This window comes from Cyprinus carpio, chromosome B3 (genome assembly GCF_018340385.1).
Source record: "Cyprinus carpio isolate SPL01 chromosome B3, ASM1834038v1, whole genome shotgun sequence".
NCBI classification, from domain to species: domain Eukaryota; kingdom Metazoa; phylum Chordata; class Actinopteri; order Cypriniformes; family Cyprinidae; genus Cyprinus; species Cyprinus carpio.
In genome coordinates this window covers 41,155,044-41,175,892 of record NC_056599.1, presented here as the reverse complement: position 1 = coordinate 41,175,892, position 20,849 = coordinate 41,155,044, and the positions used below count along the sequence as shown (strand labels likewise).

General features: G+C 37.6%; 1 protein-coding gene across 1 annotated transcript; it reads left to right on the top strand.

Annotated features, from left to right (window-relative positions):
- The first annotated feature begins 8,567 nt into the window (after positions 1-8,567).
- Positions 8,568-14,269, top strand: LOC109061541 (gastrula zinc finger protein XlCGF8.2DB-like). Its single transcript, XM_042721004.1, has 3 exons — positions 8,568-8,764; positions 9,948-10,142; positions 12,647-14,269. The coding sequence occupies exons 2-3, from the start codon at positions 10,094-10,096 to the stop codon at positions 13,699-13,701; spliced, it is 1,104 nt and encodes a 367-aa protein (XP_042576938.1). The 5' UTR covers positions 8,568-8,764; positions 9,948-10,093; the 3' UTR covers positions 13,702-14,269.
- The last annotated feature ends 6,580 nt before the right edge of the window (positions 14,270-20,849 follow it).

The window sequence follows — 20,849 nt, the reverse complement described above, 5'->3', positions numbered from 1 at the left end:
CAAACACTGGTCGAAAAAGAAAAATAGATTCTCAGTTTAGAGTTTGGTATTCGTATGGTCTAGGTGGTCATACGGCATATGCCTTAAATACGGGACAAAGTGCGTTCTATACAGCTTTCATAATGCTTCTTTAAAGCCTTAAATACAGAACGATTCCATATTAATTGTACAGAACGGTTGGCAACCCTAACAATGCATACTTTTAGGTTAAATTAATTAGCTTTTTTTAATTCATCCATTAACAAATTGCCAACAAAACATTTACAAAAGGTATATATAAAAAAAAAAACTCATCTACACAAAATGTGATTAAAATCCCAAACTTTCATAAATAAGAGCTCAAATCTATAGCTAGCTTACCTCTTATAGTTAGCCTCTGTTAGCTCACGGTTGTGATGCTAACGGACTTATTCCCATCACACTGAACCATTTCTGTAAAGTAAATATTCAACAGAAGTGTGTCAATTACATGTAAGAAAGTGTCAGGAAAACTTGTATCTATTATTTGTGTAATTTTAGGGACTAAACTTACCTGAAAGCAGTAAAAACAACAGTGAGAGACGGAGAGATTTGCTACTTCTCAGCTGAGTTGCCGCCCCGTTTCCATGGTAACTCCCTCCGCTCCAGTTTAAATGCGCCTCGGCTCGAATGTTCAACGCGCACGGCCATCAAACACATTACACAGCGTTTACATAGTACATAAAATTATAAACTTGTCCTGACACTTGATAACATATTGTTTAAGTTGATAGTAGGCCTAAATAGAATTAGAATCTAGGATCTATATAATATAAGCTTTAAAAATGGTAAACAGTGTAGAAACAAAATGCATTGGTGCACTGCTAAAACACATTGATTAAAAGTTATTTGAGGCATGAATATAATGTAACACACATGCAAAATATGTATTTTTAAAATAGATTTTCAAAATATATTTCAATATATTTAACAGTGCTTCACATATATGTGAATATTACCTTTCCGTATGGGTTCACCTTCACCACAAAAAGATGCATCTGTAAAGGCCGACAGATCCTTGTATTTGAAGATGCTGAAGGAAATGACAAATCAAGAATTTTATCTCTGAACTTATACCACGACGGCACTGTCATGATCCAAGGCTCGGAGCCTGCCCTCCAAGCATTTTCAGCTGACTTTATACAAACTAAACAGCAGGCACATCTTAATACAATTCTCATACAAGATTATACCGATATAAATACAAACTCTTCTCCCGTAAAATACATCCAAAAGAAGACAAAAATTGCAATAGCTTTAATTCAATCTCCCATGTCAAAAATAAAAGAGAAATTTTCACTCCTTGAAATAGATGTGGTAGAACTATAATAATTAATAAAAGACAACAGTGACTTGGAGCAGCTTACAAAGCACATGATGAATTTAAAACGAGAGACTGCATACCTGCTGAGAAACAAAGAACAGACGTCAAAGGAACTACACTAAGCCAGAGAAGAGCTGAAGGAATTATAATCTACATTCAGAAGACAAATAACAAATTAAAACAGAAATGCAGGAAGAACTGTCTGTTGAAATCAGTACTTCGAAAGAAAGATGAACTTATAAATATATGAAGGAACAACTTCCTCATGTTTCAACTTCAGAAGGATCTCACACTGAACACCTGATCTGTCTAGAGACCCCCACTGACAATCACCAATCACCTGCAGTGGATCATTCTCACTCTTCATCAGACCCACAGACCAAAGTCTACAGCACTGCTCCAGACAACCCCAGCGAAACAAGCTCTTATTCTCATACACTCCAATGGAAAATATGTAAATGAGAAATGAGCATAATGCACTAATAGCGAGTGTTACCCCCTTTGGCTGAAATTACTTCAGTGAGACGCTTCTTGCTTCATCTGTGAGCTAGCCAGGTCCTGCTGCAGCAAAACACCCCTAAACCAGGACTCTTCCACCTCCATGTTTTACAGTTGGTATGAGGTTCCTTTACTGGAATGCTGTATTTGATTTACGCCAAACATGTCCTCTGTTGCGGTGTCCAAATAATTCAATTTTAGACTCACCTGTCCAAAGAACATTATTCCAGAAGTCCTGGTCTTTGTCTACATTCTCTCTGGCAAACTTGAGTCTGGCCTTTATGTTTTTCTTAGAGAGCAGGGGTTTCCTCCTTGCACACCTCTCATGAAAGTTAAACTTCTGTAGTCTCTTTCTGACTGTAGAGGCATGCACTTTCACATCAACAGTAGCAAAAGCCTGCTGTAGGTCCTGTGATGAAATTTTAGGGTTTTTGGTGATCTCTTTTAGCATCTTGCGGTCTGCTCTCGGGGTGAACTTGCTGGGACGGCCAGATCTGGGCATGTTGACAGTTGTTTTGAATGTCCTCCACTTGTAGACTATTTTCTGGACAGTGGAATGGCTGATTTCAAAATCTTTGGAGATCTTTTTAAATCCATTTCCAGACTCATAAGCTTCTACAGTTTTCTTTCTGAAGGCCCCAGACAGCTTTTTTGACCTCACCATGGTGTCCACTCACACTTCAACAGCCAAGAGCACACCAAAGAAAGTTTTTTTTGTTTAAATAGGGCAAGCCTCCTCGTAACAATGTTCTAATCATGTGTACCTGATATGATACAACTGTGTGATTTTTGCCAATTTAAGTGGGAATAATTGTTGGGATGTCCTAATTTTTTCTCACCACAAATTGTTTTTTTTTTTAAAACAGATTTAAAAGAAAGTTTTGGAAAGTCTTATCTTCAGTTTTAATTGTTGAAATATATTTCTTGAATATCTTAGTATTGCTTTACATTGATATTAAAAATCCATAAAAAAATTTTCATAAGTGTCACCAGGATTTTGTCGGGAACAGGCATTGCAGATGAAGTAGTGGCAAAATCTTGCAGGCAGGATACAAGAGTGTGGAATTCAAGAAGTGGAACACCTGTGTACAACAAGCAGTCTGCATTGTTTGTCAATGTATAACTTGCAGCTGGCTGTAACTCGGGTGGTGCGAGTGTTGAGCCACATGGGATGGTGGGTCCTTTTGAATAAGTGTGGTCATCCATTCATGGATCGGACCACTGCGTTTGGGCATCACAGAGGGAAGTAGCATTTTGTTTTACGTCCATGGTGTCAAGCTCACCTACAAGTAACGGAACATTTGCACACTGAGAAGTCAATAAGAGTTGTTGCTGTGGTTGTTTAACAAAATAAGAAAAAGGCAGGAAAATTATTCATAACCTTAAAATACATTTCTGGCTTTCTTTTTGTATTATATATATATATATATATGCACTGTGTGTGTGTGTGTGTGGGCGTGGTCGCTGATGAGCCTCTGGGAAATCAGCGACAGGTGTTGTGCATTACCACTGTCTATTTATACTCTTTGTCGTCTTGTGTTTGTCAGATCGTTGTTGTATGGATACCTGTCTCTTGTCATATAACGCCATAAATGCTAATAGCTCTGCACTATTCATCAACACTGGAGAATTACGTTGACCATTGGATCGATGTGTAAGCCTGCGCTGTAGTCATCGTTCATCGGATAACCATACATTTGCAAGTCTGATGTATTGTGCTATTCATCCCCAAAATAAAAGGATCTTAGCTGTTTTTTTTGTCTTGTTTTTGTTTACTTTATAATTTTGTCATAATTTTTTGTTTAGTTTATTTTTAGGTATGTATTTTGTCTTTAGTTACGTTTGAGTTTTGTATTGTGTTGTGTTTGGGTGGTGTATTGTTTGTTGTTGTGATTTAAGTAAATTCCTGTAACTGATAGATAAAACTTATTTTGTAGTCACTTTAGATTACAGTATGAAAAGAATGAGTACTGCAGAAATGAGCAAGGAAATCATGCATATTTGTGATAAGCTAGATAGCCAGCAAGTATAAACAACCCTTTTCTACTAATCATGTTTTCCAGTCAAACGCTGAAATATGTGTAACGCTTGGTGAGTAAAGTTACCTGTTGAGAATGAACTATCATCCCTCTTGAGGAGTCGTCGTTTCTTTTCTGGAGGCTTCTCATAACCCAGTATAAGAGTAGGGTATGGGCTGTCCTCTGTCGGGTTTTTTTCCACAAAGTGAAGAGAGCATACATAAAGCATTTTGGGTGGCTTCTTTAAATTCAGGATTTTGAGCTAGTTTCGCTTAGCTTCGTCTTCTATAGGAAGGCGATGAAAACTGTACCTTCTCTCCCAAGTGCATTCTGCTCTAACTTTAGGTTTGTATATATAGCCCTGTTCTTTAAGCATGAGGTATGTTATTCTGAGGTATGTTATCCCTCGATAACAACCAATAAAAGCTGATAACACAGCCTCATCTGGGTAACAGCAATCAGCGCTGTACTCTTGCTTGAACAATTTTTTCTTGGTGGAAGCTTTGCGTTTGTTTAGCTAATAAAATATTAAAACTCGTAACTAACAAACTGGTAAGGTTTTAAAACATTTTCATCTTAATTCTTTTATTGCCTGAATTACTTTTGTGATGAAATGTTGTGTAATACATGGTTTGAAAGTGATGTGACATACAGCCAAGTATGGTGACCCATACTCAGAATTCGTGCTCTGCATTTAACCCATCCAAAGTACACACACACAGCAGTGAACACACACAACGTGAACACACACATGAAGCAGTGGGCAGCCATTTATGCCGTGGTGCCCGGGGAGCAGTTGGGGGTTCGGTGCCTTGCTCAAGGGCACCTCAGTCGTGGTATTGCCGGCCCGAGACTCATACCCACAACCTTAGGGTTAGGAGTCAAACTCTCTAACCATTAAGTCACGACTTCCCCACTGCACTGCATTTTATTCTGAGATAACAACCAGCTGGATCTACATTATCCCTTACTTGTAATGCCATTTTAATATATTCCCACCTGAAAAACAAACCGCACATAAACAAACATTTAACCGTCAGCACAACTCAGTCAACACTGTTACTACTTCCAGTGGAAGTTATACCCATAACTGTTTTTACAGCAACGCCCCCAGTAAAAAGGTGGATAATAGGGGCACTTTAACTCTGTTAAGAAGTCAGTGTTTTGGTCGGCATTTCATCATTGTGTTCCCTACACCATTGTTCTAAGGTGTCTTTATGTAGTATTTTAATTTGGTGGAAAATTAAGTTTTATTTACCCAATTCACCAATAGATGCCATCAAAATAACGGACCATTTATTGTAGCAACAAAGTAACTGGTTTAAAGGGTTACTCCAACGCAAAATGAAAATTTTGTCATTATTCTCTTACCCCCATGTCGTTCCAAACCCGTAAAAGCTTTGTTCGTCTTCAGAATACAATTTAAGATATTTTGGATGAAAACTGGGAGGCTTGTGACGGTCCCATAGACTGCCAAATAAATAACAGTGTCAAGGTATTTTAAGTCAATAAATCTGTCATCGCTCCAGATGCGCTCAATGGTGACATCAGTTTTGGTTTGTTATAAAACTCACCAATTCAGACCTATTATTGCAAAGTGTCTTTAAACCTGCCAGTAGTATTTGTGGCTTTCCTTCAGTTTTGTTAGACCGTTAAGAAATTTGACATGTTACCTGAAAAATATTGTGCTGAGCCCTCGAGTTACCACCAAGCTTTCTAGAAATCACATCTCATGGTAATTAGGGACAAATTTAAAGCGCCCTTTTACTTTATACCCATCCAAAGAAAGTGTAGGGAAGGTCTGGGCTTCTGTATGCTTGACAATATCCCTTGAATCAAGCCTTGTGCAGATCTACAATCTTGTCTTTGACATCCTTTGACAGCTCTGTGGTCTTGCCCATGGTGGTGGGAGAGGTTGGAATGGAAGATACAGATTGTGTGGACATGTGTCTTATACACCTAACGAGCTGACATTAGGAGTAACTTCTTAAAGTGACATGATTAATCTGTGTTCCACATGGACACATAACCAATCTGTGGGAGCCAGAATTCTTTCTGGTTGGTAGGGGATCAAATACTTATTTCACTCACTGAAATGCATATCAATTTCTAACCTTTATATAATGTGTTTTTTTTCTGGATTTTTTGGTTTGTATTCTGTCTCTATACGTTAAAATAAACCTACCATAAAAATTACAGACCCTTCATTTCTTTGCAAGTGGGCAAATTTACAAAAGCAGCAGGGGATCATATAACTATTTCCCCCACTGTACTATATTATATACATATATATGTCAAAACTGGATATTATTGTTACTATAAGTAGTATTTGTTACAGATGTATTTTATTATTACTAGTTTTTAGATATTCCACAGCCTTTTAATATATGACAGTAGAGTATGTTTGTATTGCACATTCTATATGTATACATATATTTCTCTTTAGTTTTGGTATATTTCTTTTGGTTGTAGTTTATTAGTGTTGTTACTGTTTTTCCTATATTTTCTGTTATATTTTTTAATTTTTTTGTCACATTTTCAATAAAATACAAAACTATAAAACAGCAGAACAACAGACACAATTTCAAATAGTAAAATAAACATAAAGCAATCTGTTTGACGTATGTATCATGTTTACATTTTAAACGTAACATTGCCGTTAATGATATTATTTATCACCTCAAATTATCTTACCGGGGATACCAGGAATTAACTTATATGACATATATGACTACAGAGAGGAAAATTTCTCCAAATGCTAAATCTCTAAATTATGTTAGTTACAAATATACAGTCTGAGAATAATCCATGACGAGGTGGACTTCTGCCCAACAACATACCCACTATCTTTAGTGGGGTTAAGCTAACGTAACAGGCTAGCCTCTTTGTATGTTTTTTGTATGTGGCATGTTTGTCTTTTAACCTCACGGCTGCAGCATGGGTGAATGCCCAAACCCAATTTTCCACTTTGTTGGACAATAAAGTTGTTAAAGATGTTAATCTGACACCCTGGAGCGTCTGAGCTAACGTTCTAGCTAGCTGGTAGTGATGTAGCTCTAGTAGCTTGATGATTTTTTTACCTGGAATATGCGACTAAGTTTTTCTGCAGTTATGTCTTCTTCCCTGAGAGACACTTTTTTATTGTTTCGGTAAACAATGTAATGCTCCATGTCCACGTATCACAGTCGATTACACAGTATTTTTCTTTTATTTAACATTCCACAGCTCCGCTAGTACCCCAGACTCCAGCTTCGTCCAAATTTGGCGCTCTTGTTATGTAAATGACCACTTCCGGTCTTGGAATATAAACAATGGGCCTTTTTTGTTTCTGTTTTCTGATGATTTTATGTTTTGTTATCTGAAATATAAAATGAAAATCGGTCCGTGTAACGCTTCACCATTCAATTTTCAGAACATATGAAGCAAATGCAAAAATTTCAGCTACTTCATAATCAAACAATTGCCATTTTCTTTCATTTTTTCAATTTGACTTTTGTTCAATTGTGACTTTAGAAATGTTAATTTGAATAAATAAAACCAATTGTTTTTTGTATTTTTCAATTTTTTTAATCTTACAATTTGCGCTATGAGCTGTACCATTAGCGCGGGGGGGGGGTGCCACAGACTGTTTCACAAACGCTTAACGTGGCTTAATGTATCCTACTAAAACAGTGACACTGGAGGACACCCCTTATTAATAATAAACATATATGCTATTATTTACAGACAAGCAGAATACCCAGAACATGAAAGCAAATTGCGCTAAATTGCACGTTAAGTGTTTTGTGCCCCACTGAAAACCTAAAGAACATACGTGGTTCAATGGACGAAGACAGTGGTATACATTAAAAAGCCCAAACTCTGTATATTTATTAATACAATGTATTAATAAAGCATAGGTTACTAGGTACAGGAGAGCAGATGAGAATATGAACTCTACACGCTAAACTGTTATCCTCCATAGGCTTAATGGAAGAAGACGGTGTAAAAGTATGGCCAAATTCAGTATACATCTTATTAATGTTGCCTACTGGGAAGCAGATGTGACCGGAATATGAACGCTACATGCAAAGTCTCAAGTTAAGCGTCTTCGCATTTATTTGAAAATGCTTAATATGGCTTAATGCATTAATAGGCTCTGCTTTATTAATAAGGTGCATGCTTTACTTTTTATTTACACACAAGCAGAAGAGCCCAGAATATGAACACAACACGCAAGTTTCATGTGAAGCGATTTCCTTTCTTTCAGTGTGAATTTGTAGCCTACATGAATTTTGGCTTTCATTTCAAAGTGCGATACAATCTAAAGATATATCGCTGCATCTTTTGAATGTGACCTCAATTAAACTTTGAGTGTTTATAAATGATAAAAATGTTACATTTTAGATAAATAACCTGATTGTGTTAGACAAACACTTTATCCACAGATGTAAGTATTTAAAGGTTAAACCCCATTTCACTGGATGGAAGAATGATTTGAAGTTATTTGCAAAATCCCTTCAATGGATAGAAATGCCCTGAAACCTCTTTCTGCTTTGGACTTATGTTGCATCAGCTTTTCTTTCTTTCTTTTTTTACTTTCTATGTGTTGTTCTGTTTTTCTTTGAATGCTGTATCAACACAGGGGGAAAAACAGATTTATGATTGTTTGAATATGCCTCAAATGTTTGTATTTGAATAATGTTTATTAAAAACTACACATCTACCGCTGACCTGGCGTCGCGGTGATGACGCCACCGCTCGCGCGCTCCGCTGAATCCTCGTCGAGTCTGCTGAGGTCAACAGCTCACGCTACATCGCTTAACTCTTTACACGGTTTAAGCAACATTTTACGGTTCTCGTCGATACGGTTCTGTGCTGTTTTTGTGTTCACTAACTAAAACAGTTTCTCTTCACACAGAAAACGGTAAGATGTTAGTGGACTATTGTTGTTATGAAGTTACTAGGGAACCGAACTAACTTTATATTAAGATTCATATGGACATTATCATCTGTCTGTATATCACTGCTATTTTTCTGTAACATTTGAGTAATAATAGTAGTTATTAGAGCACTTTTATAGGCTTTCAGCACATATTCTGACTCAAATGATCTGTTTCTGGCAGCAAACACTCAGATTAAGGTGAGATGATCTGCTGATGATCCTGAATGGCTTGTTTAAAGAGTGATAGTCTGAGGATCATCACTGTTATCAGAGCATCTGAAAACACTCATTTCATGTCAATAGATCCTGTTTTCACCTCGTTCATTATGCTGATGTCTTCAGATCAGTGAATTGCCACATTAAGAAAGCTCTTATTGGTGACAACAGACTTAAGCAGACGACACGACCAGATATTGAGACATCTACAAGTTTCATAATGGTGTTTATTTCAAGGGACTACAATCAGTTCAAATTAAAAATAGGTTAATCAAAATGGTACATAGAAAGTGCACCACATGCGAAGACTGTAGCAAACTGGATTATATGACAAAAGTATACCTTTCCTTATTCAAGCAGATTTTTTAATGAAGAAAAGCTTGACCTGAAAAATTAAAGTTACTTGTAAGTTTACATGAGCAGTATCACTCTCATGGTCGTGTAAAATGGCCTTATATCTGTTTTAGATGGGCTGCAGCGTTAATTTTGAGTGAAAAGATTGTTTTTATCAAAAATATAAAATAATACTTTTCAAGCACCTTTTCATAAATATGGTTGTTTTCAATGATTTTACAGGATTTAAATTTTGAATAGTCAAATTCAAGGATTTTAAGCACTTTAGGCACCTTGTAGAACAATTTGTGGATTATATGTTTCTTGCAAAGTTTTATTCTTTGATTTTTATTCTTACATTGTTTACATTTGGTATCTTTTAATTGTACTCCTAGAATTCTTTGCCAATATGCTAATGAGAGGCGAGATAAATAAATTGGCAATAAAGGATGTGAATGGAATATTTAAAAAATAATTTTGCGAATTTGTGAATTAATACAAACTTCATCTAGCTAGTTACTTTACTAGCTAGATGGAGATGTGAACATAAATATATAAAATGTGTGAATTAGTATAAATACAAACTCTGTAATTGATTTATTCTTGATTTGGTCAGATCTGCTGCTCCTCCTTCAGTGAAGCTCCTCCCACTGCGATTCGCCAATAAATGCTGGAATATTCCCATCGGTCTACAAGTGAAGACCAGCAACAAACCACCAGGAAGAGCTGAAAGAAGACGGTTTAGTGAAGGACGGAGAGAACATGAGAGACCCAGAGCCCTGCAGAATCAAACGCACTGAAGAACAAAGAGGTTGGTGTTTATTCCTGATTCTTCATTCATTCAAAATAAATAGACTTTGCTTAAATGGGTTACAGATTTGGCATAAATTAAGCAAAAACAGAATATATATTAATTAAATAATGTATTTTTAAGAAATACAATTTTTCATAGTTAAAGTAACTTTCTTAAAATAATGGGTGATGTGTAGTTTACAGTTACAGTTATAGTTATAGTACAGTGTTACAGTTATAGCATTATTGAGTATTTTTTTTAAATATTAAAGGGGTCATGAACTGCTTCTGTTTTTTATTTTGTACTGTTGAGGTACACTTATGTTGGCCAGATTTTTACATCAAAAAAACATCATATAAAAGGCTACTTTCAGTTCAGATTTTGCTCTGTTAGAATAGGTATCAAGGATTATATGAAGTAAATGCCCACTGCTATGATTGGCTTGTGTATGTTTCACAGTCTACATTCTGCACAGATGAACGCTGCTGTGATTTAGATTAAAAGCACATAAATACTCCGTACACATTAATCGACAAAGCAATAGTGATCACTTAATAAAAATGGTTACTCACACTGAGATTTGGTTACTTTCAAACCTTTAGTAGAATGTGGGAAGCTGTAATCTGCTGATTGGTCTGTTTAAATGTCTTGCATTTGGTTTCAGTCACATGGTAAATAAAGGGATAAAAGAAGACTGTAAGACACGGTTTCCACCTGGTTTTAAGATGTGTTTTGGTCAATTAGATCACAAGTTCACATTACTGTTTACACCTGGTGTCTTAATCCACTTCTTAACCCTTTCACATGTGAGTTTAAAATATTCTAGCTGAGCCCCCAGCTTGAGGTTTTTTATTTTTATTTTTTATGTTTTTTTTATGGGACCGTTATTTAGGATGTATCGCCTTATTGTTTCCATTGAGACGTGTCATGCTTGTCATGTGACAACGCAGCCACAATAGATCCGTATGACACATGGATTGATTTATTTTGTTTTTCCTGTATTATTTAAAATATTCACAAACATGCTCACTATATTGTGAAATATCTGATATTCCAATTCTGAAATCTGTGCAAGTAAATCTATTTGGTAGTTTGAACACTTTTATATCGACCGTGTTAGTTGATCTATACCAGGTGATGGGTGCCACCATGTTAGTTTGCGCTGAATCCGAGCTGTTGGGATTTACAACACGCAAATCTCCGGTAAACTGGGAGAAAAGCAGAGTAAACTTTATAGTTACCTACCGAATCTGTATAAGATATTGTTAGGTCCACGCACTTGGCCCAAGGAAGGTATCCAGTGCTGGCTGAAGGTTTCTTGCGTGTTGGGTCTTTTCAGCATGCAAGGTTATAAAATTTAGGTTTTTTTCTAAAGTTACAGTTGGTGTGCCCTATGCTCCATCTCAAGTGAATTTTAGTCTGTTACTAACCTGACGCAGGAAATGCGTTAACAAGGATACAGCGTAATCTACTAGAGTCAATAATTACAGAGTAAAACAGAATAGAATCAAATGTAACAATTTATAAACAGTCAGGTAAATATGTATTATGCCAATTACATAGCCAATTCAAAGATATCAAATCAATATAAAACATCAAATTCTCAAAGATGAAACTAATAGTAAGATGCATACCTGAGTTTTAGTGATCTCTTGCAACATTTCTTTAAGTACCTCAGACCAAGACAATCATTCCCCGAGATGGAGACAGGAACTAACAGTTGGAATTTGCATTGATCATGTAGAGTTATCACCTCTTGAGACAAAAGGCATTTTGCATGAAAGACACTGGGAAATGGCACACCCTCTACAGTGAGCAAAATATCTCTTAGGATCTTTATCACCTTTTAGTCTACTACTTGTAAAATTCAGACCATTGTACCAGTCCCCTTTGAGACAATTCAAATGACACCAAGCATGACTGTAAATATCACTCGCATTCATGTAGAACATTATATTCTGCTATTGACAATTCTGAATGAGCTGGGTGAAGAGAAGGATGGGTGAGGGGAAGGAAGGGGATGAGGAGGAACCAGTGCATATGTGAGAGTTGTTTTCCCACATTTTCTCTCAGTGAGATGTGGGAACAGATGTCTGTATGTTAATGCACTGTGTGTCTATTGTATGTCTCAGAAGATCAAAGCGTCTGAGGTTCTGTAATTCTTAAAGTATCAAAAAAAGTGTGTAGTTATATTATATTTGTAATGATCATTATTGACGTTCCCATAGACATCAGCGTGTATTTTACAAACTGTAAATGTATAGTTTTGCTAGTACTTGTGTATTTTAATGTCTGAAACCTAAAATAAGCATTATATGATTGAAAACACTGAATATTTGTGATAATATGACAAGCGCTCAGTGCGTCCGATCTGGCTCCGCAAGACCAAAGCATGAAAGCGGATTTAAATTCAGCAGTCGATGACATGACGCACTGAAAGTTCTAATCACACCGGTGTGATAGTTTTTCTCTCTGATTGATTTACTGAGCACTTTTTAAACTAAACACTTTTCTAATTTCAGACCTAATGGATGAGAATGAAGTGGAGAAAGAAAAAATATCTCAGAAATCTCGGATCACTTGCCAGCAGTGTGGAAAGAGTTTCACACGCAAACCGAGTCTCGAAATTCACATGAGGATCCACACTGGAGAGAAACCGTTCACATGTGATCAGTGTGGAAAGTGTTTCAAGCGAAAAGAACACCTTAAGGTACACATGAACGTCCACACTGGAGAGAAACCGTTCACATGTGATCAGTGTGGGAAGAGTTTTACACAATATGTTAACTTTAAGAGACATATGAACGTCCACACTGGAGAGAAACCATTCACATGTGATCAGTGTGGAAAGAGATTTACACAACATGTTCACCTTAAGACACACAAGAACGTCCACACTGGAGAGAAACCGTTCACATGTGATCAGTGTGGAAAGAGTTTCTCACTACAAAGAACCCTTAAACTACACATGATTATCCACACTGGAGAGAAACTATATGAATGTGATCAATGTGGCAAAACATTTATGTTTGCTTCAGCCCTGAAGATACACCTGAATGTTCATACAAAGGATAAACCACATTCATGTTCTTCATGTGGAAAGAGATTTTCACTTCTTCGATATTTAAAATTACATCAGAAAACCCATGCTGGTGTGAAAAATCATATGTGCTTTGAGTGTGACCGTACCTTTGTTAGAGCTCCATATTTAAAACGGCACCAGAGGATCCACACTGGAGAGAAACCTTACATGTGTTCACACTGCAACAAGACATTCACTGATTCAGGAGACCTGAAAAAACACGAGATGATCCACACCGGAGAGAAACCTTACATGTGTTTACACTGTGAAAAGACATTCAGTCGTTCAGAACATCTGAAAGTACATGAGAGGATTCACACCGGAGAGAAACCTTACATGTGTTCACACTGCAACAAGACATTCAGTCAGGCAGTACATATGAAAACACATGAGAGGACCCACACCGGAGAGAAACCGTATCACTGCACTGCATGTGGGAAGACTTTCACTGACTCATCAACTCTACGCAAGCATGCCAAAACTCACATTAAGTAGCTTATCTTTAGTCCCAGAACTTTAAAGTGCGAAGCCACATCTCTTCCCAATTAGTCTGTCCTAATCATCAACGAGACATAGAATCATCTAAATTAGTCAGTGAGTAAAGTTCAACTTTAAGATAAAGTTCGAGGATGATGTTCTTCCCCCAAGAACAGTGTCTCTTTTATATCATGTTGCTCAATAACAATCTATGTCAATTAGCTTTATGATGATTTCCATTTAATGTTCAATTTCATGTAGTTTGTTTATACTTTTATAATGGAAATAGTTTTTTTTTTAACCTTTTTTCTTTACCTTTTTTCTAACCTTTTTTTTTACAAACTATTCTTGCTCAAGAAGCTGATTTATTTTAAACTATGTTGTTATCAAATCAAATAGGTATTCATCTACTTTGTATTTTAAAAAAGCAGATACAAGGTTTAACGTCATATAGCTTTGCAGCTGGCTTTCTTCACTTTTATGCTCTTAAGATGCTTTGATAACTTGTCAATCAGTAAAAGAAATGTCTCATTCATTTCTACTTTGACTTTTTGTATTTTCTGCAACAAATATTAAACTTTTATTGTTAATTTTTATTGTTTGCGCCTTCTTGCATCAAGAATAATTTCATACATTTATTTACATCTAATATCTACATCTAAAATTATGCCTTTCATTTTTAACCAGAAATTTGCATGCTGCTTTTCTGATGTTCACTGAAGTTTTCCATGTCATTTTCCTGCATCACTTGAAATGTGTCCATTTTGAATCGTTGTTACCAAAGGCAAGACACGTGAGGAAAAAATAAACAATCAATTGTGGGACTATATTCTGTCATAAATCGCACACCATTCGTTGGTGAAATTTCTATAGACAGTTACTGGAAATTAAATTAAATTACTGGTTGATATGACCCAATCTCAAAAAAAGTTTACCCACGCTTTTGGTCTGTGAATTAGATCTCGCTCAGGATGTGCCCTGTCTGTGGAGGTTGGAAAGGACCTGTTCCAGAATAAAATCAAGATATTTTATGTTCTGTCCATTGCAAATCACTGCTATTCCAAGAGTGAATCCTGCATAAATGTGCGGATGTCATTCCCAAAACCTTCTGAATGTACTGTAGCTTCTGAAGGCTTTTGCCAGGGATCCCGATGAGGAGTGCATCGCAATAGTCCAGCCTGGAGGAAACAAAGGCGTAGACAAGCTTTTCTGCATCTGCAGGAGTGAGCATGAGGTGAAGTTTGGAAATTTTTCTCAGTGAAGTTTGGCAGTTTTTCTCAGGTGGAAGAAAGAGGTCTTACACAGATGTTTGATGTGGTCCTCAAAGGTCAGATGAGAGTCCATTTTAACACCCAGGTTGGTGACTGATGTTGAAAGTGAAATATCCTGGCCAGAGAAGGTAATGCTGTTAATGACAGATGTTCGGACCTGGTTTGCGGTGCCAATTAGGATGGTTTCAGTCTTGGAGCTGTCAAAGTGAAAGATGGCAGGACAGCAGACGTGGTTGAGTTGGTCCTGACGTAGAGTTGAGTGTCATCAGCATAGCAATGAAAAGAAATTCCATGCCGGCTGATGACATGACCGAGGGGGAGCATGTAAAGGATAAACAGGATGGGGCTGAGCACTGAGCCTTGAGGGACACCACAGTTGACATTGTGTGTCAAGGATTTTACCTCTCCCAAGGCGACATGCTCAGTTCTCCCTGTGAGGTAAGATGAGAACCAGTTATACACAGAATCAGAGATACCAATGGTGGAGTGCAGACGATGAATGAGAATGTTGTGGCCCACAGTGTCAAATGCTGAGCTCAAATCCAGGAGGATAAGGAGAGATGGGGAGCCAGCATCTGCTGTCATCAGTAGGTCATTCGTAACCATAACCAGGGCTGTTTCCGAGCTGTGGCCGGAGCAAAAACCAGACTGTAATTTCTCAGTTTATTTTGTTTTAAATTGACCAGAAGCTGCACAGCTACTATTTTTTCCAGCACTTTTGAAAGGACTGGAAGGTTGGAGATGGGCCTGTATGAACTCATGAACTTCTGGGTCTGAGGTGGGTTTTTTGAGAAATGGTATAATGACAGCAGTTTTCAATGTAGATTGAACCCGGCCAGTCTGGAGGGAGTGATTGATGACGTTAGTGATCAGGGGACTTGTAACATAGAGGTTAGATTTTACCATGGATGTGGAAAAGGGGCCCGAGCACAGGTGGATGGTTTCATCTTTCTAATAATGTTCTCAACTGCTTGCTGTGAGATGTCAGAGAAACAGCAGAGAGGTTGGGAAATCCCAGGCTGTGGGTCGACAGTCGGGACAGACAGGACAGGGGAGCTGGATAGAACTGAGCGGATGTTATCTACTTTTTTCCTTTAAAAAGTGATAAAGTTGTTACACCTCTCCTCTGTAGATCCTGAATGACAATGAGTTTGTGGTGTAAGGATGTAATTTATAGTAGAAAAAAAGTTGCTTGGAGTTACCAGGGCTATTGTTATTGATATTGGAGTAGAACTGTGACCGTGCATCTCTCAAAAACCTTGCATAGGCCTTCTGATGCTCTCTGTAGGCTTGCCAGTGAACCATAAGTCCTGAGACCATAAAGTGCCAGGACTGTCTTCTGCCGTCTTCATCTTTCCTAAACGCGAAAAGGTGACAGTTCTAGTTCTGATAGGGGCGTGGAAATCTAAGAGACTACTCAGAGATTGGTTGTAGAAAGAGAGATGCTGGAGGTCTATGGTCAAAGTATCTAGGTTAATCTCTTTCAGGACCTTGAAACAGATTTGACGCTTATCTTCAATGTAGAAAGAGGGGAGTGGCAACTCCACTGAGAGGGCCTTGTGATTCATACACCAAAAAGTTAGTAATAGGGGCTAAGTTTGAAATAACCAGGTCCAGTATGTTGCCCTTGACATCAACATGTTGGAGCTTGACATAGTCTAGTAGTTGCAGAAACTCAGCCGCAAAGTGGCAGGAGGGAGTGTCTACATGAATATTAAAATTTCCAAGTATTATAATGTTAGCAGAAATTGTGCAGAGTGTTGTAATTAAATTGTGTATCTCTGAAAAGAAAATTGAGTTTTGTTTAGGGGGCCGATAGATGAGAAGTATTGTTATGGGGAAAGGGGATTTACACTTAAATGCAAGGCATTCAAAAGAAGACAATGTAGGCAGGGGGAAGGGGGAAGGGGGGCAATTCCAAGTTCTGTCTGTGCGTTACAGCTAAGCCACCGCCACGACCAGTGCTGCAGGCTTTCTCCAGGTAGCTAATACCAGGAGGACAAGCGTCATTTAATGCTTATTAGAAAAAGGCAGCATAGTCGCGGGTCAAAACCATTCCAATCAAACAGGTTCTCCTCACTCAGAAACCTGATCAAAGTGCTCTAGTTATTGGCGATTCTATTATACGGAGCATGAAAATGGAGACATCAGCCACCATAGTCCAATGTTTACTGGGAGCCAGGGCGCCTGACATCTTGGCAAATTTAAAAGTGCTGGCTAATGCTAAACGTAAATTCAGTAAGATTGTTATTCACGCCGGCGCTAATGACGTTCGACTTTGCCAGTCGGAGATCACTAAAAATAACATTAAAGAGGTACGATGTCAGACACTGTAATATGCTCTGGTCCCCTTCTGCTTACTGTGGTGATGAGCTACAGAGATGGCTGGATATCTTAAGTGGTGCCCGCAGAATAACATAGGTTTTATAAACAATTGGAAAAGTTTTTGGGGCCGACCCGGGGTCCCATTTATAAAACTCTCCTTAGATTTCATCCTAAAAATGTACGCATGCACAAAAGCTAGATTTTGCGTACGCAAAAAATATTTCAGATTTATAAAACGCCAGAACCTGCGCAAAAATCCCTTTATAAATCTCAGTCAGGGGCAGATTGTGCGTACGTGGATCTCCACCCCGACTCCTCCCTGAAATCACCATATATGGAGCTTACAACGCCTAGTTTTACTATGCATAAACTCATATGCATATCATTTCCATGCAGATTCCCATCCACGTGACACCTTGTTTAACACCATTAAAGGTAAAAGACATCAAGGAAATATGAGATACGGAGTATAAATCCCATTTTCATTGCTAAAAATCATCCAGTTTTCTTATGTTTTAACATAAATATAACAAAATCCATAAAAACAAAACTGTTTACAATAGTTCTCAGATAAATATTTTAGAATAGAGTTGATCTCATTCTTTTCCACTGGCCAAATAGTATTTCAATTGTTTGAAACAATTCAAATCAAATTTAATTTATGCAGTTTTGCTGATAAGGTGAACATCTTTTAGCTATTTTTAGTCTATATTTATTGCAGTGTAAATAGAATAGGTTGGTTTCACGTGACGTCACATTGCTGCTTCGCGAACGCGCAAAATTCAGATGGAGGGCAGGCAGTGAATTAGCAAGGATCTGCCGTCTGTAAAAATGCCCATGTTTTGTGCAGTTTACGGCTGCTCCAATCGTTCTAACCATGAAAAAGGAAAGGGATTTTTCAGAGTTCCAAAGATTGTCGTTCATAAAGGTGAGAAATGTAAAAAGCTCACAGAACAATGATGTAAGAAGTGGATTTTAAACATACGTCTGCAGTCGGAAGGAGCAGAGTCTGCTAATGCCTGTGTCTGCAGCGACCACTTTGTCAGAGATATGTTAGCTAGCTAACTTTTTTTGTGGCTGTGTTTATATATATATAGGTTGTCGTTAAATGCAAATTTACTTAGTAATGATTATTAAGTTACCGGTAGTCTTATATAGACTTCATTGTGACTTTTTAGGCTGCCCTAGTGCTTCGGTTGACGTTGAGTCGGTAGACTGGGCTCCGACAGTCAACCTCGGTTACCAAAAAACCCAAATCAGAGGCATTCCTGCAACGAAAGCAGAGGATGAAGCTCAAGGAAGACAAACAAAGACGGTCGGAATGTGTAGAGGCTATGTTAAATCTCCAACAGACAGCTGAGAGCCCAGATCTAACGCAGACAGCCGAGAGCTCCGAACCGAAGCAGTCAGCTGACAACTCACAGTCAAAGGACATCAGTGGGAATGGGACATTAAATGATCAAGGTAAATTATTGTACTAAGATGTGTAACTAGCATTATTATTAAATGTTACAAATGTGATTGTCAGAAAATCACCCTGTGTAATTGGACCAGAGAACTTGCATGTTTGTAAAAAGGTTGTCAAAAAGATAACTTCACATAAATGCACATAATTCAAATTCATGAAGTTCAGGTGAAACTCGAGAAATTAGGATATTGTGCAAAAGTTCATTTATTTCAGTAATTCAACTTAAAAGGTGAAACTAATATATTATATAGAGTCATGCAAAGTGAGATAGTTCATGCCAATATCTGTTATAATTGAGATGATTATGGCTTACAGCTTATGAAACCCCAAATTCAAAATTAGAATATTGTGAAAAAGGTTTTGCCTTTTAAGTTGAATTATTAAAATATATTAACTTTTGCACAATATTCTAATTTTGAGTTTCACCTGTGAGTTTCACACTAATTATGCTCCCGACTGTTATATTGCAGACTCTCTAGATGCCGGATGCCAGACTGAACTAACGATGGATGACATTGAGAAGACCGAGGATGTTCTGAGACAGAACACAACAGAGCTGGGAGATCTTCGGACCAAAGCACTGGACACACAGTTCAACCAGGAGTCCTTTGAAAAAAATGAAGACAAGACAAAGCTCTACACAGGGCTTCCCAACTTTTTGGTTTTAATGCAGATTTTTGACCTGTGCGAACCCTACATCACATGTGGTCCTCTGTCTGTGCTGTCTAAATTTGAACAGTTCATCTTAGTTTTGATGAAGCTGAGACTAAATCTCCCGCTGAAAGATTTAGCTTTTAGGTTCAAGATCTCTCTGCCCACTGCTTCTACAGTTTGGCATAAAGTAATTGACATACTTCATGAAAGGTTAGAATTTTAAATTGAGTGGCCAGAGCGGCATGTACTTCAGACTACAATGCCAATGACATTCAGACAGGCATTTGGATGTAACGTTGCTGTGATAGTTGATTGTTTCGAAGTTTTTATTGAGAAGCCCTCTAATTTACTAGCCCAAGCTCAAACGTGGTCAAATTACAAGCATCACCATACTGTAAAATTTCTGCTTGGTGTTGCAGCCCAAGGCTATGTCACTTACATATCTTGTGCCTGGGGAGGGAGAGTCAGCGATAAACAGATCACAATAGAGTGGCCTCCTAAAAAACCTGTTACCTTGGAGATATTGTCCTAGCAGACCGTGGGTTCAATGTTGGTGATAGTGTGGGATTTTACTGTGCTTCACTACAGATACCTGCATTTACCAAGGGGAGAAAACAGCTGTCAGCGTATGAGGTGGCAGAAATAAGAAAAATAGCGAATTTGCGTATTCATGTTGAGAGAGTCATCGGTTTAGTCAGAAGAAAATATCAGATTCTCCAAAGCAGGGCTATGCCCATAGAGCACATGGCAACAAAACCAGGTGAGGCACTAGCAATGATTGACAAGATTGGGGTTATTTGCTGTGTCTTGTCTAATCTTTGGGAGTCTGTCGTCCCATTAGAGTAAGGAGGAAGGGAAGGAGAAGAGGGAGGGACATCATTTTGTTAATATGTTTCAAATGTTATATTTTTATCCAATAATCCAATTGTACTGGCGATATGTATTATATTCAATTCAATTCAAGTTTATTTGTATAGCGCTTTTTACGATACAAATCATTGCAAAGCAACTTTACAGAAAATTAAGTTTCTACAATATTTAGTAGTAGCATATCAGTGGTGACTGTCAGTTCATGTGCATATGGCAGAAATGTTCAGAAAAATCAATAAAAGACGTAAACAAACAGACGATTAACACTATTAACAGCAATTATGCAATCAAACATATAGCAAAAATGTGGTAGTTCTGTATGTTGTCTCTGGGTTAGCATCATCTGGGTCCTCTGAGGGGTTGGCATTATCTCTTCTCAGGTGTTCTGGATCCAGACTGGAGCTTGTGTAAATCCTAGTTACCTCGGGATGTAAATCCCGTGGCAAAGCAGAAAAACAAATAGAAACATAATTAGCGTAGCTGCTGTTCCAGCCAAGTAAAATTAATTAGTTTAACCCAAGCTAAAGAATAATAATGCACATTTGATCAGATATGACTGCAGTCCAAAATTATGAGAT

Bases quoted from the DNA above. Each gene is read 5' to 3' on its own strand.
- LOC109061541 (XM_042721004.1), top strand. From the start codon at position 10,094: ATGAGAGACCCAGAGCCCTGCAGAATCAAACGCACTGAAGAACAAAGA. The intron at 10,143-12,646 runs GTTGGTGTTTAT...TTCTAATTTCAG, and splicing joins ACGCACTGAAGAACAAAGAG to ACCTAATGGATGAGAATGAA.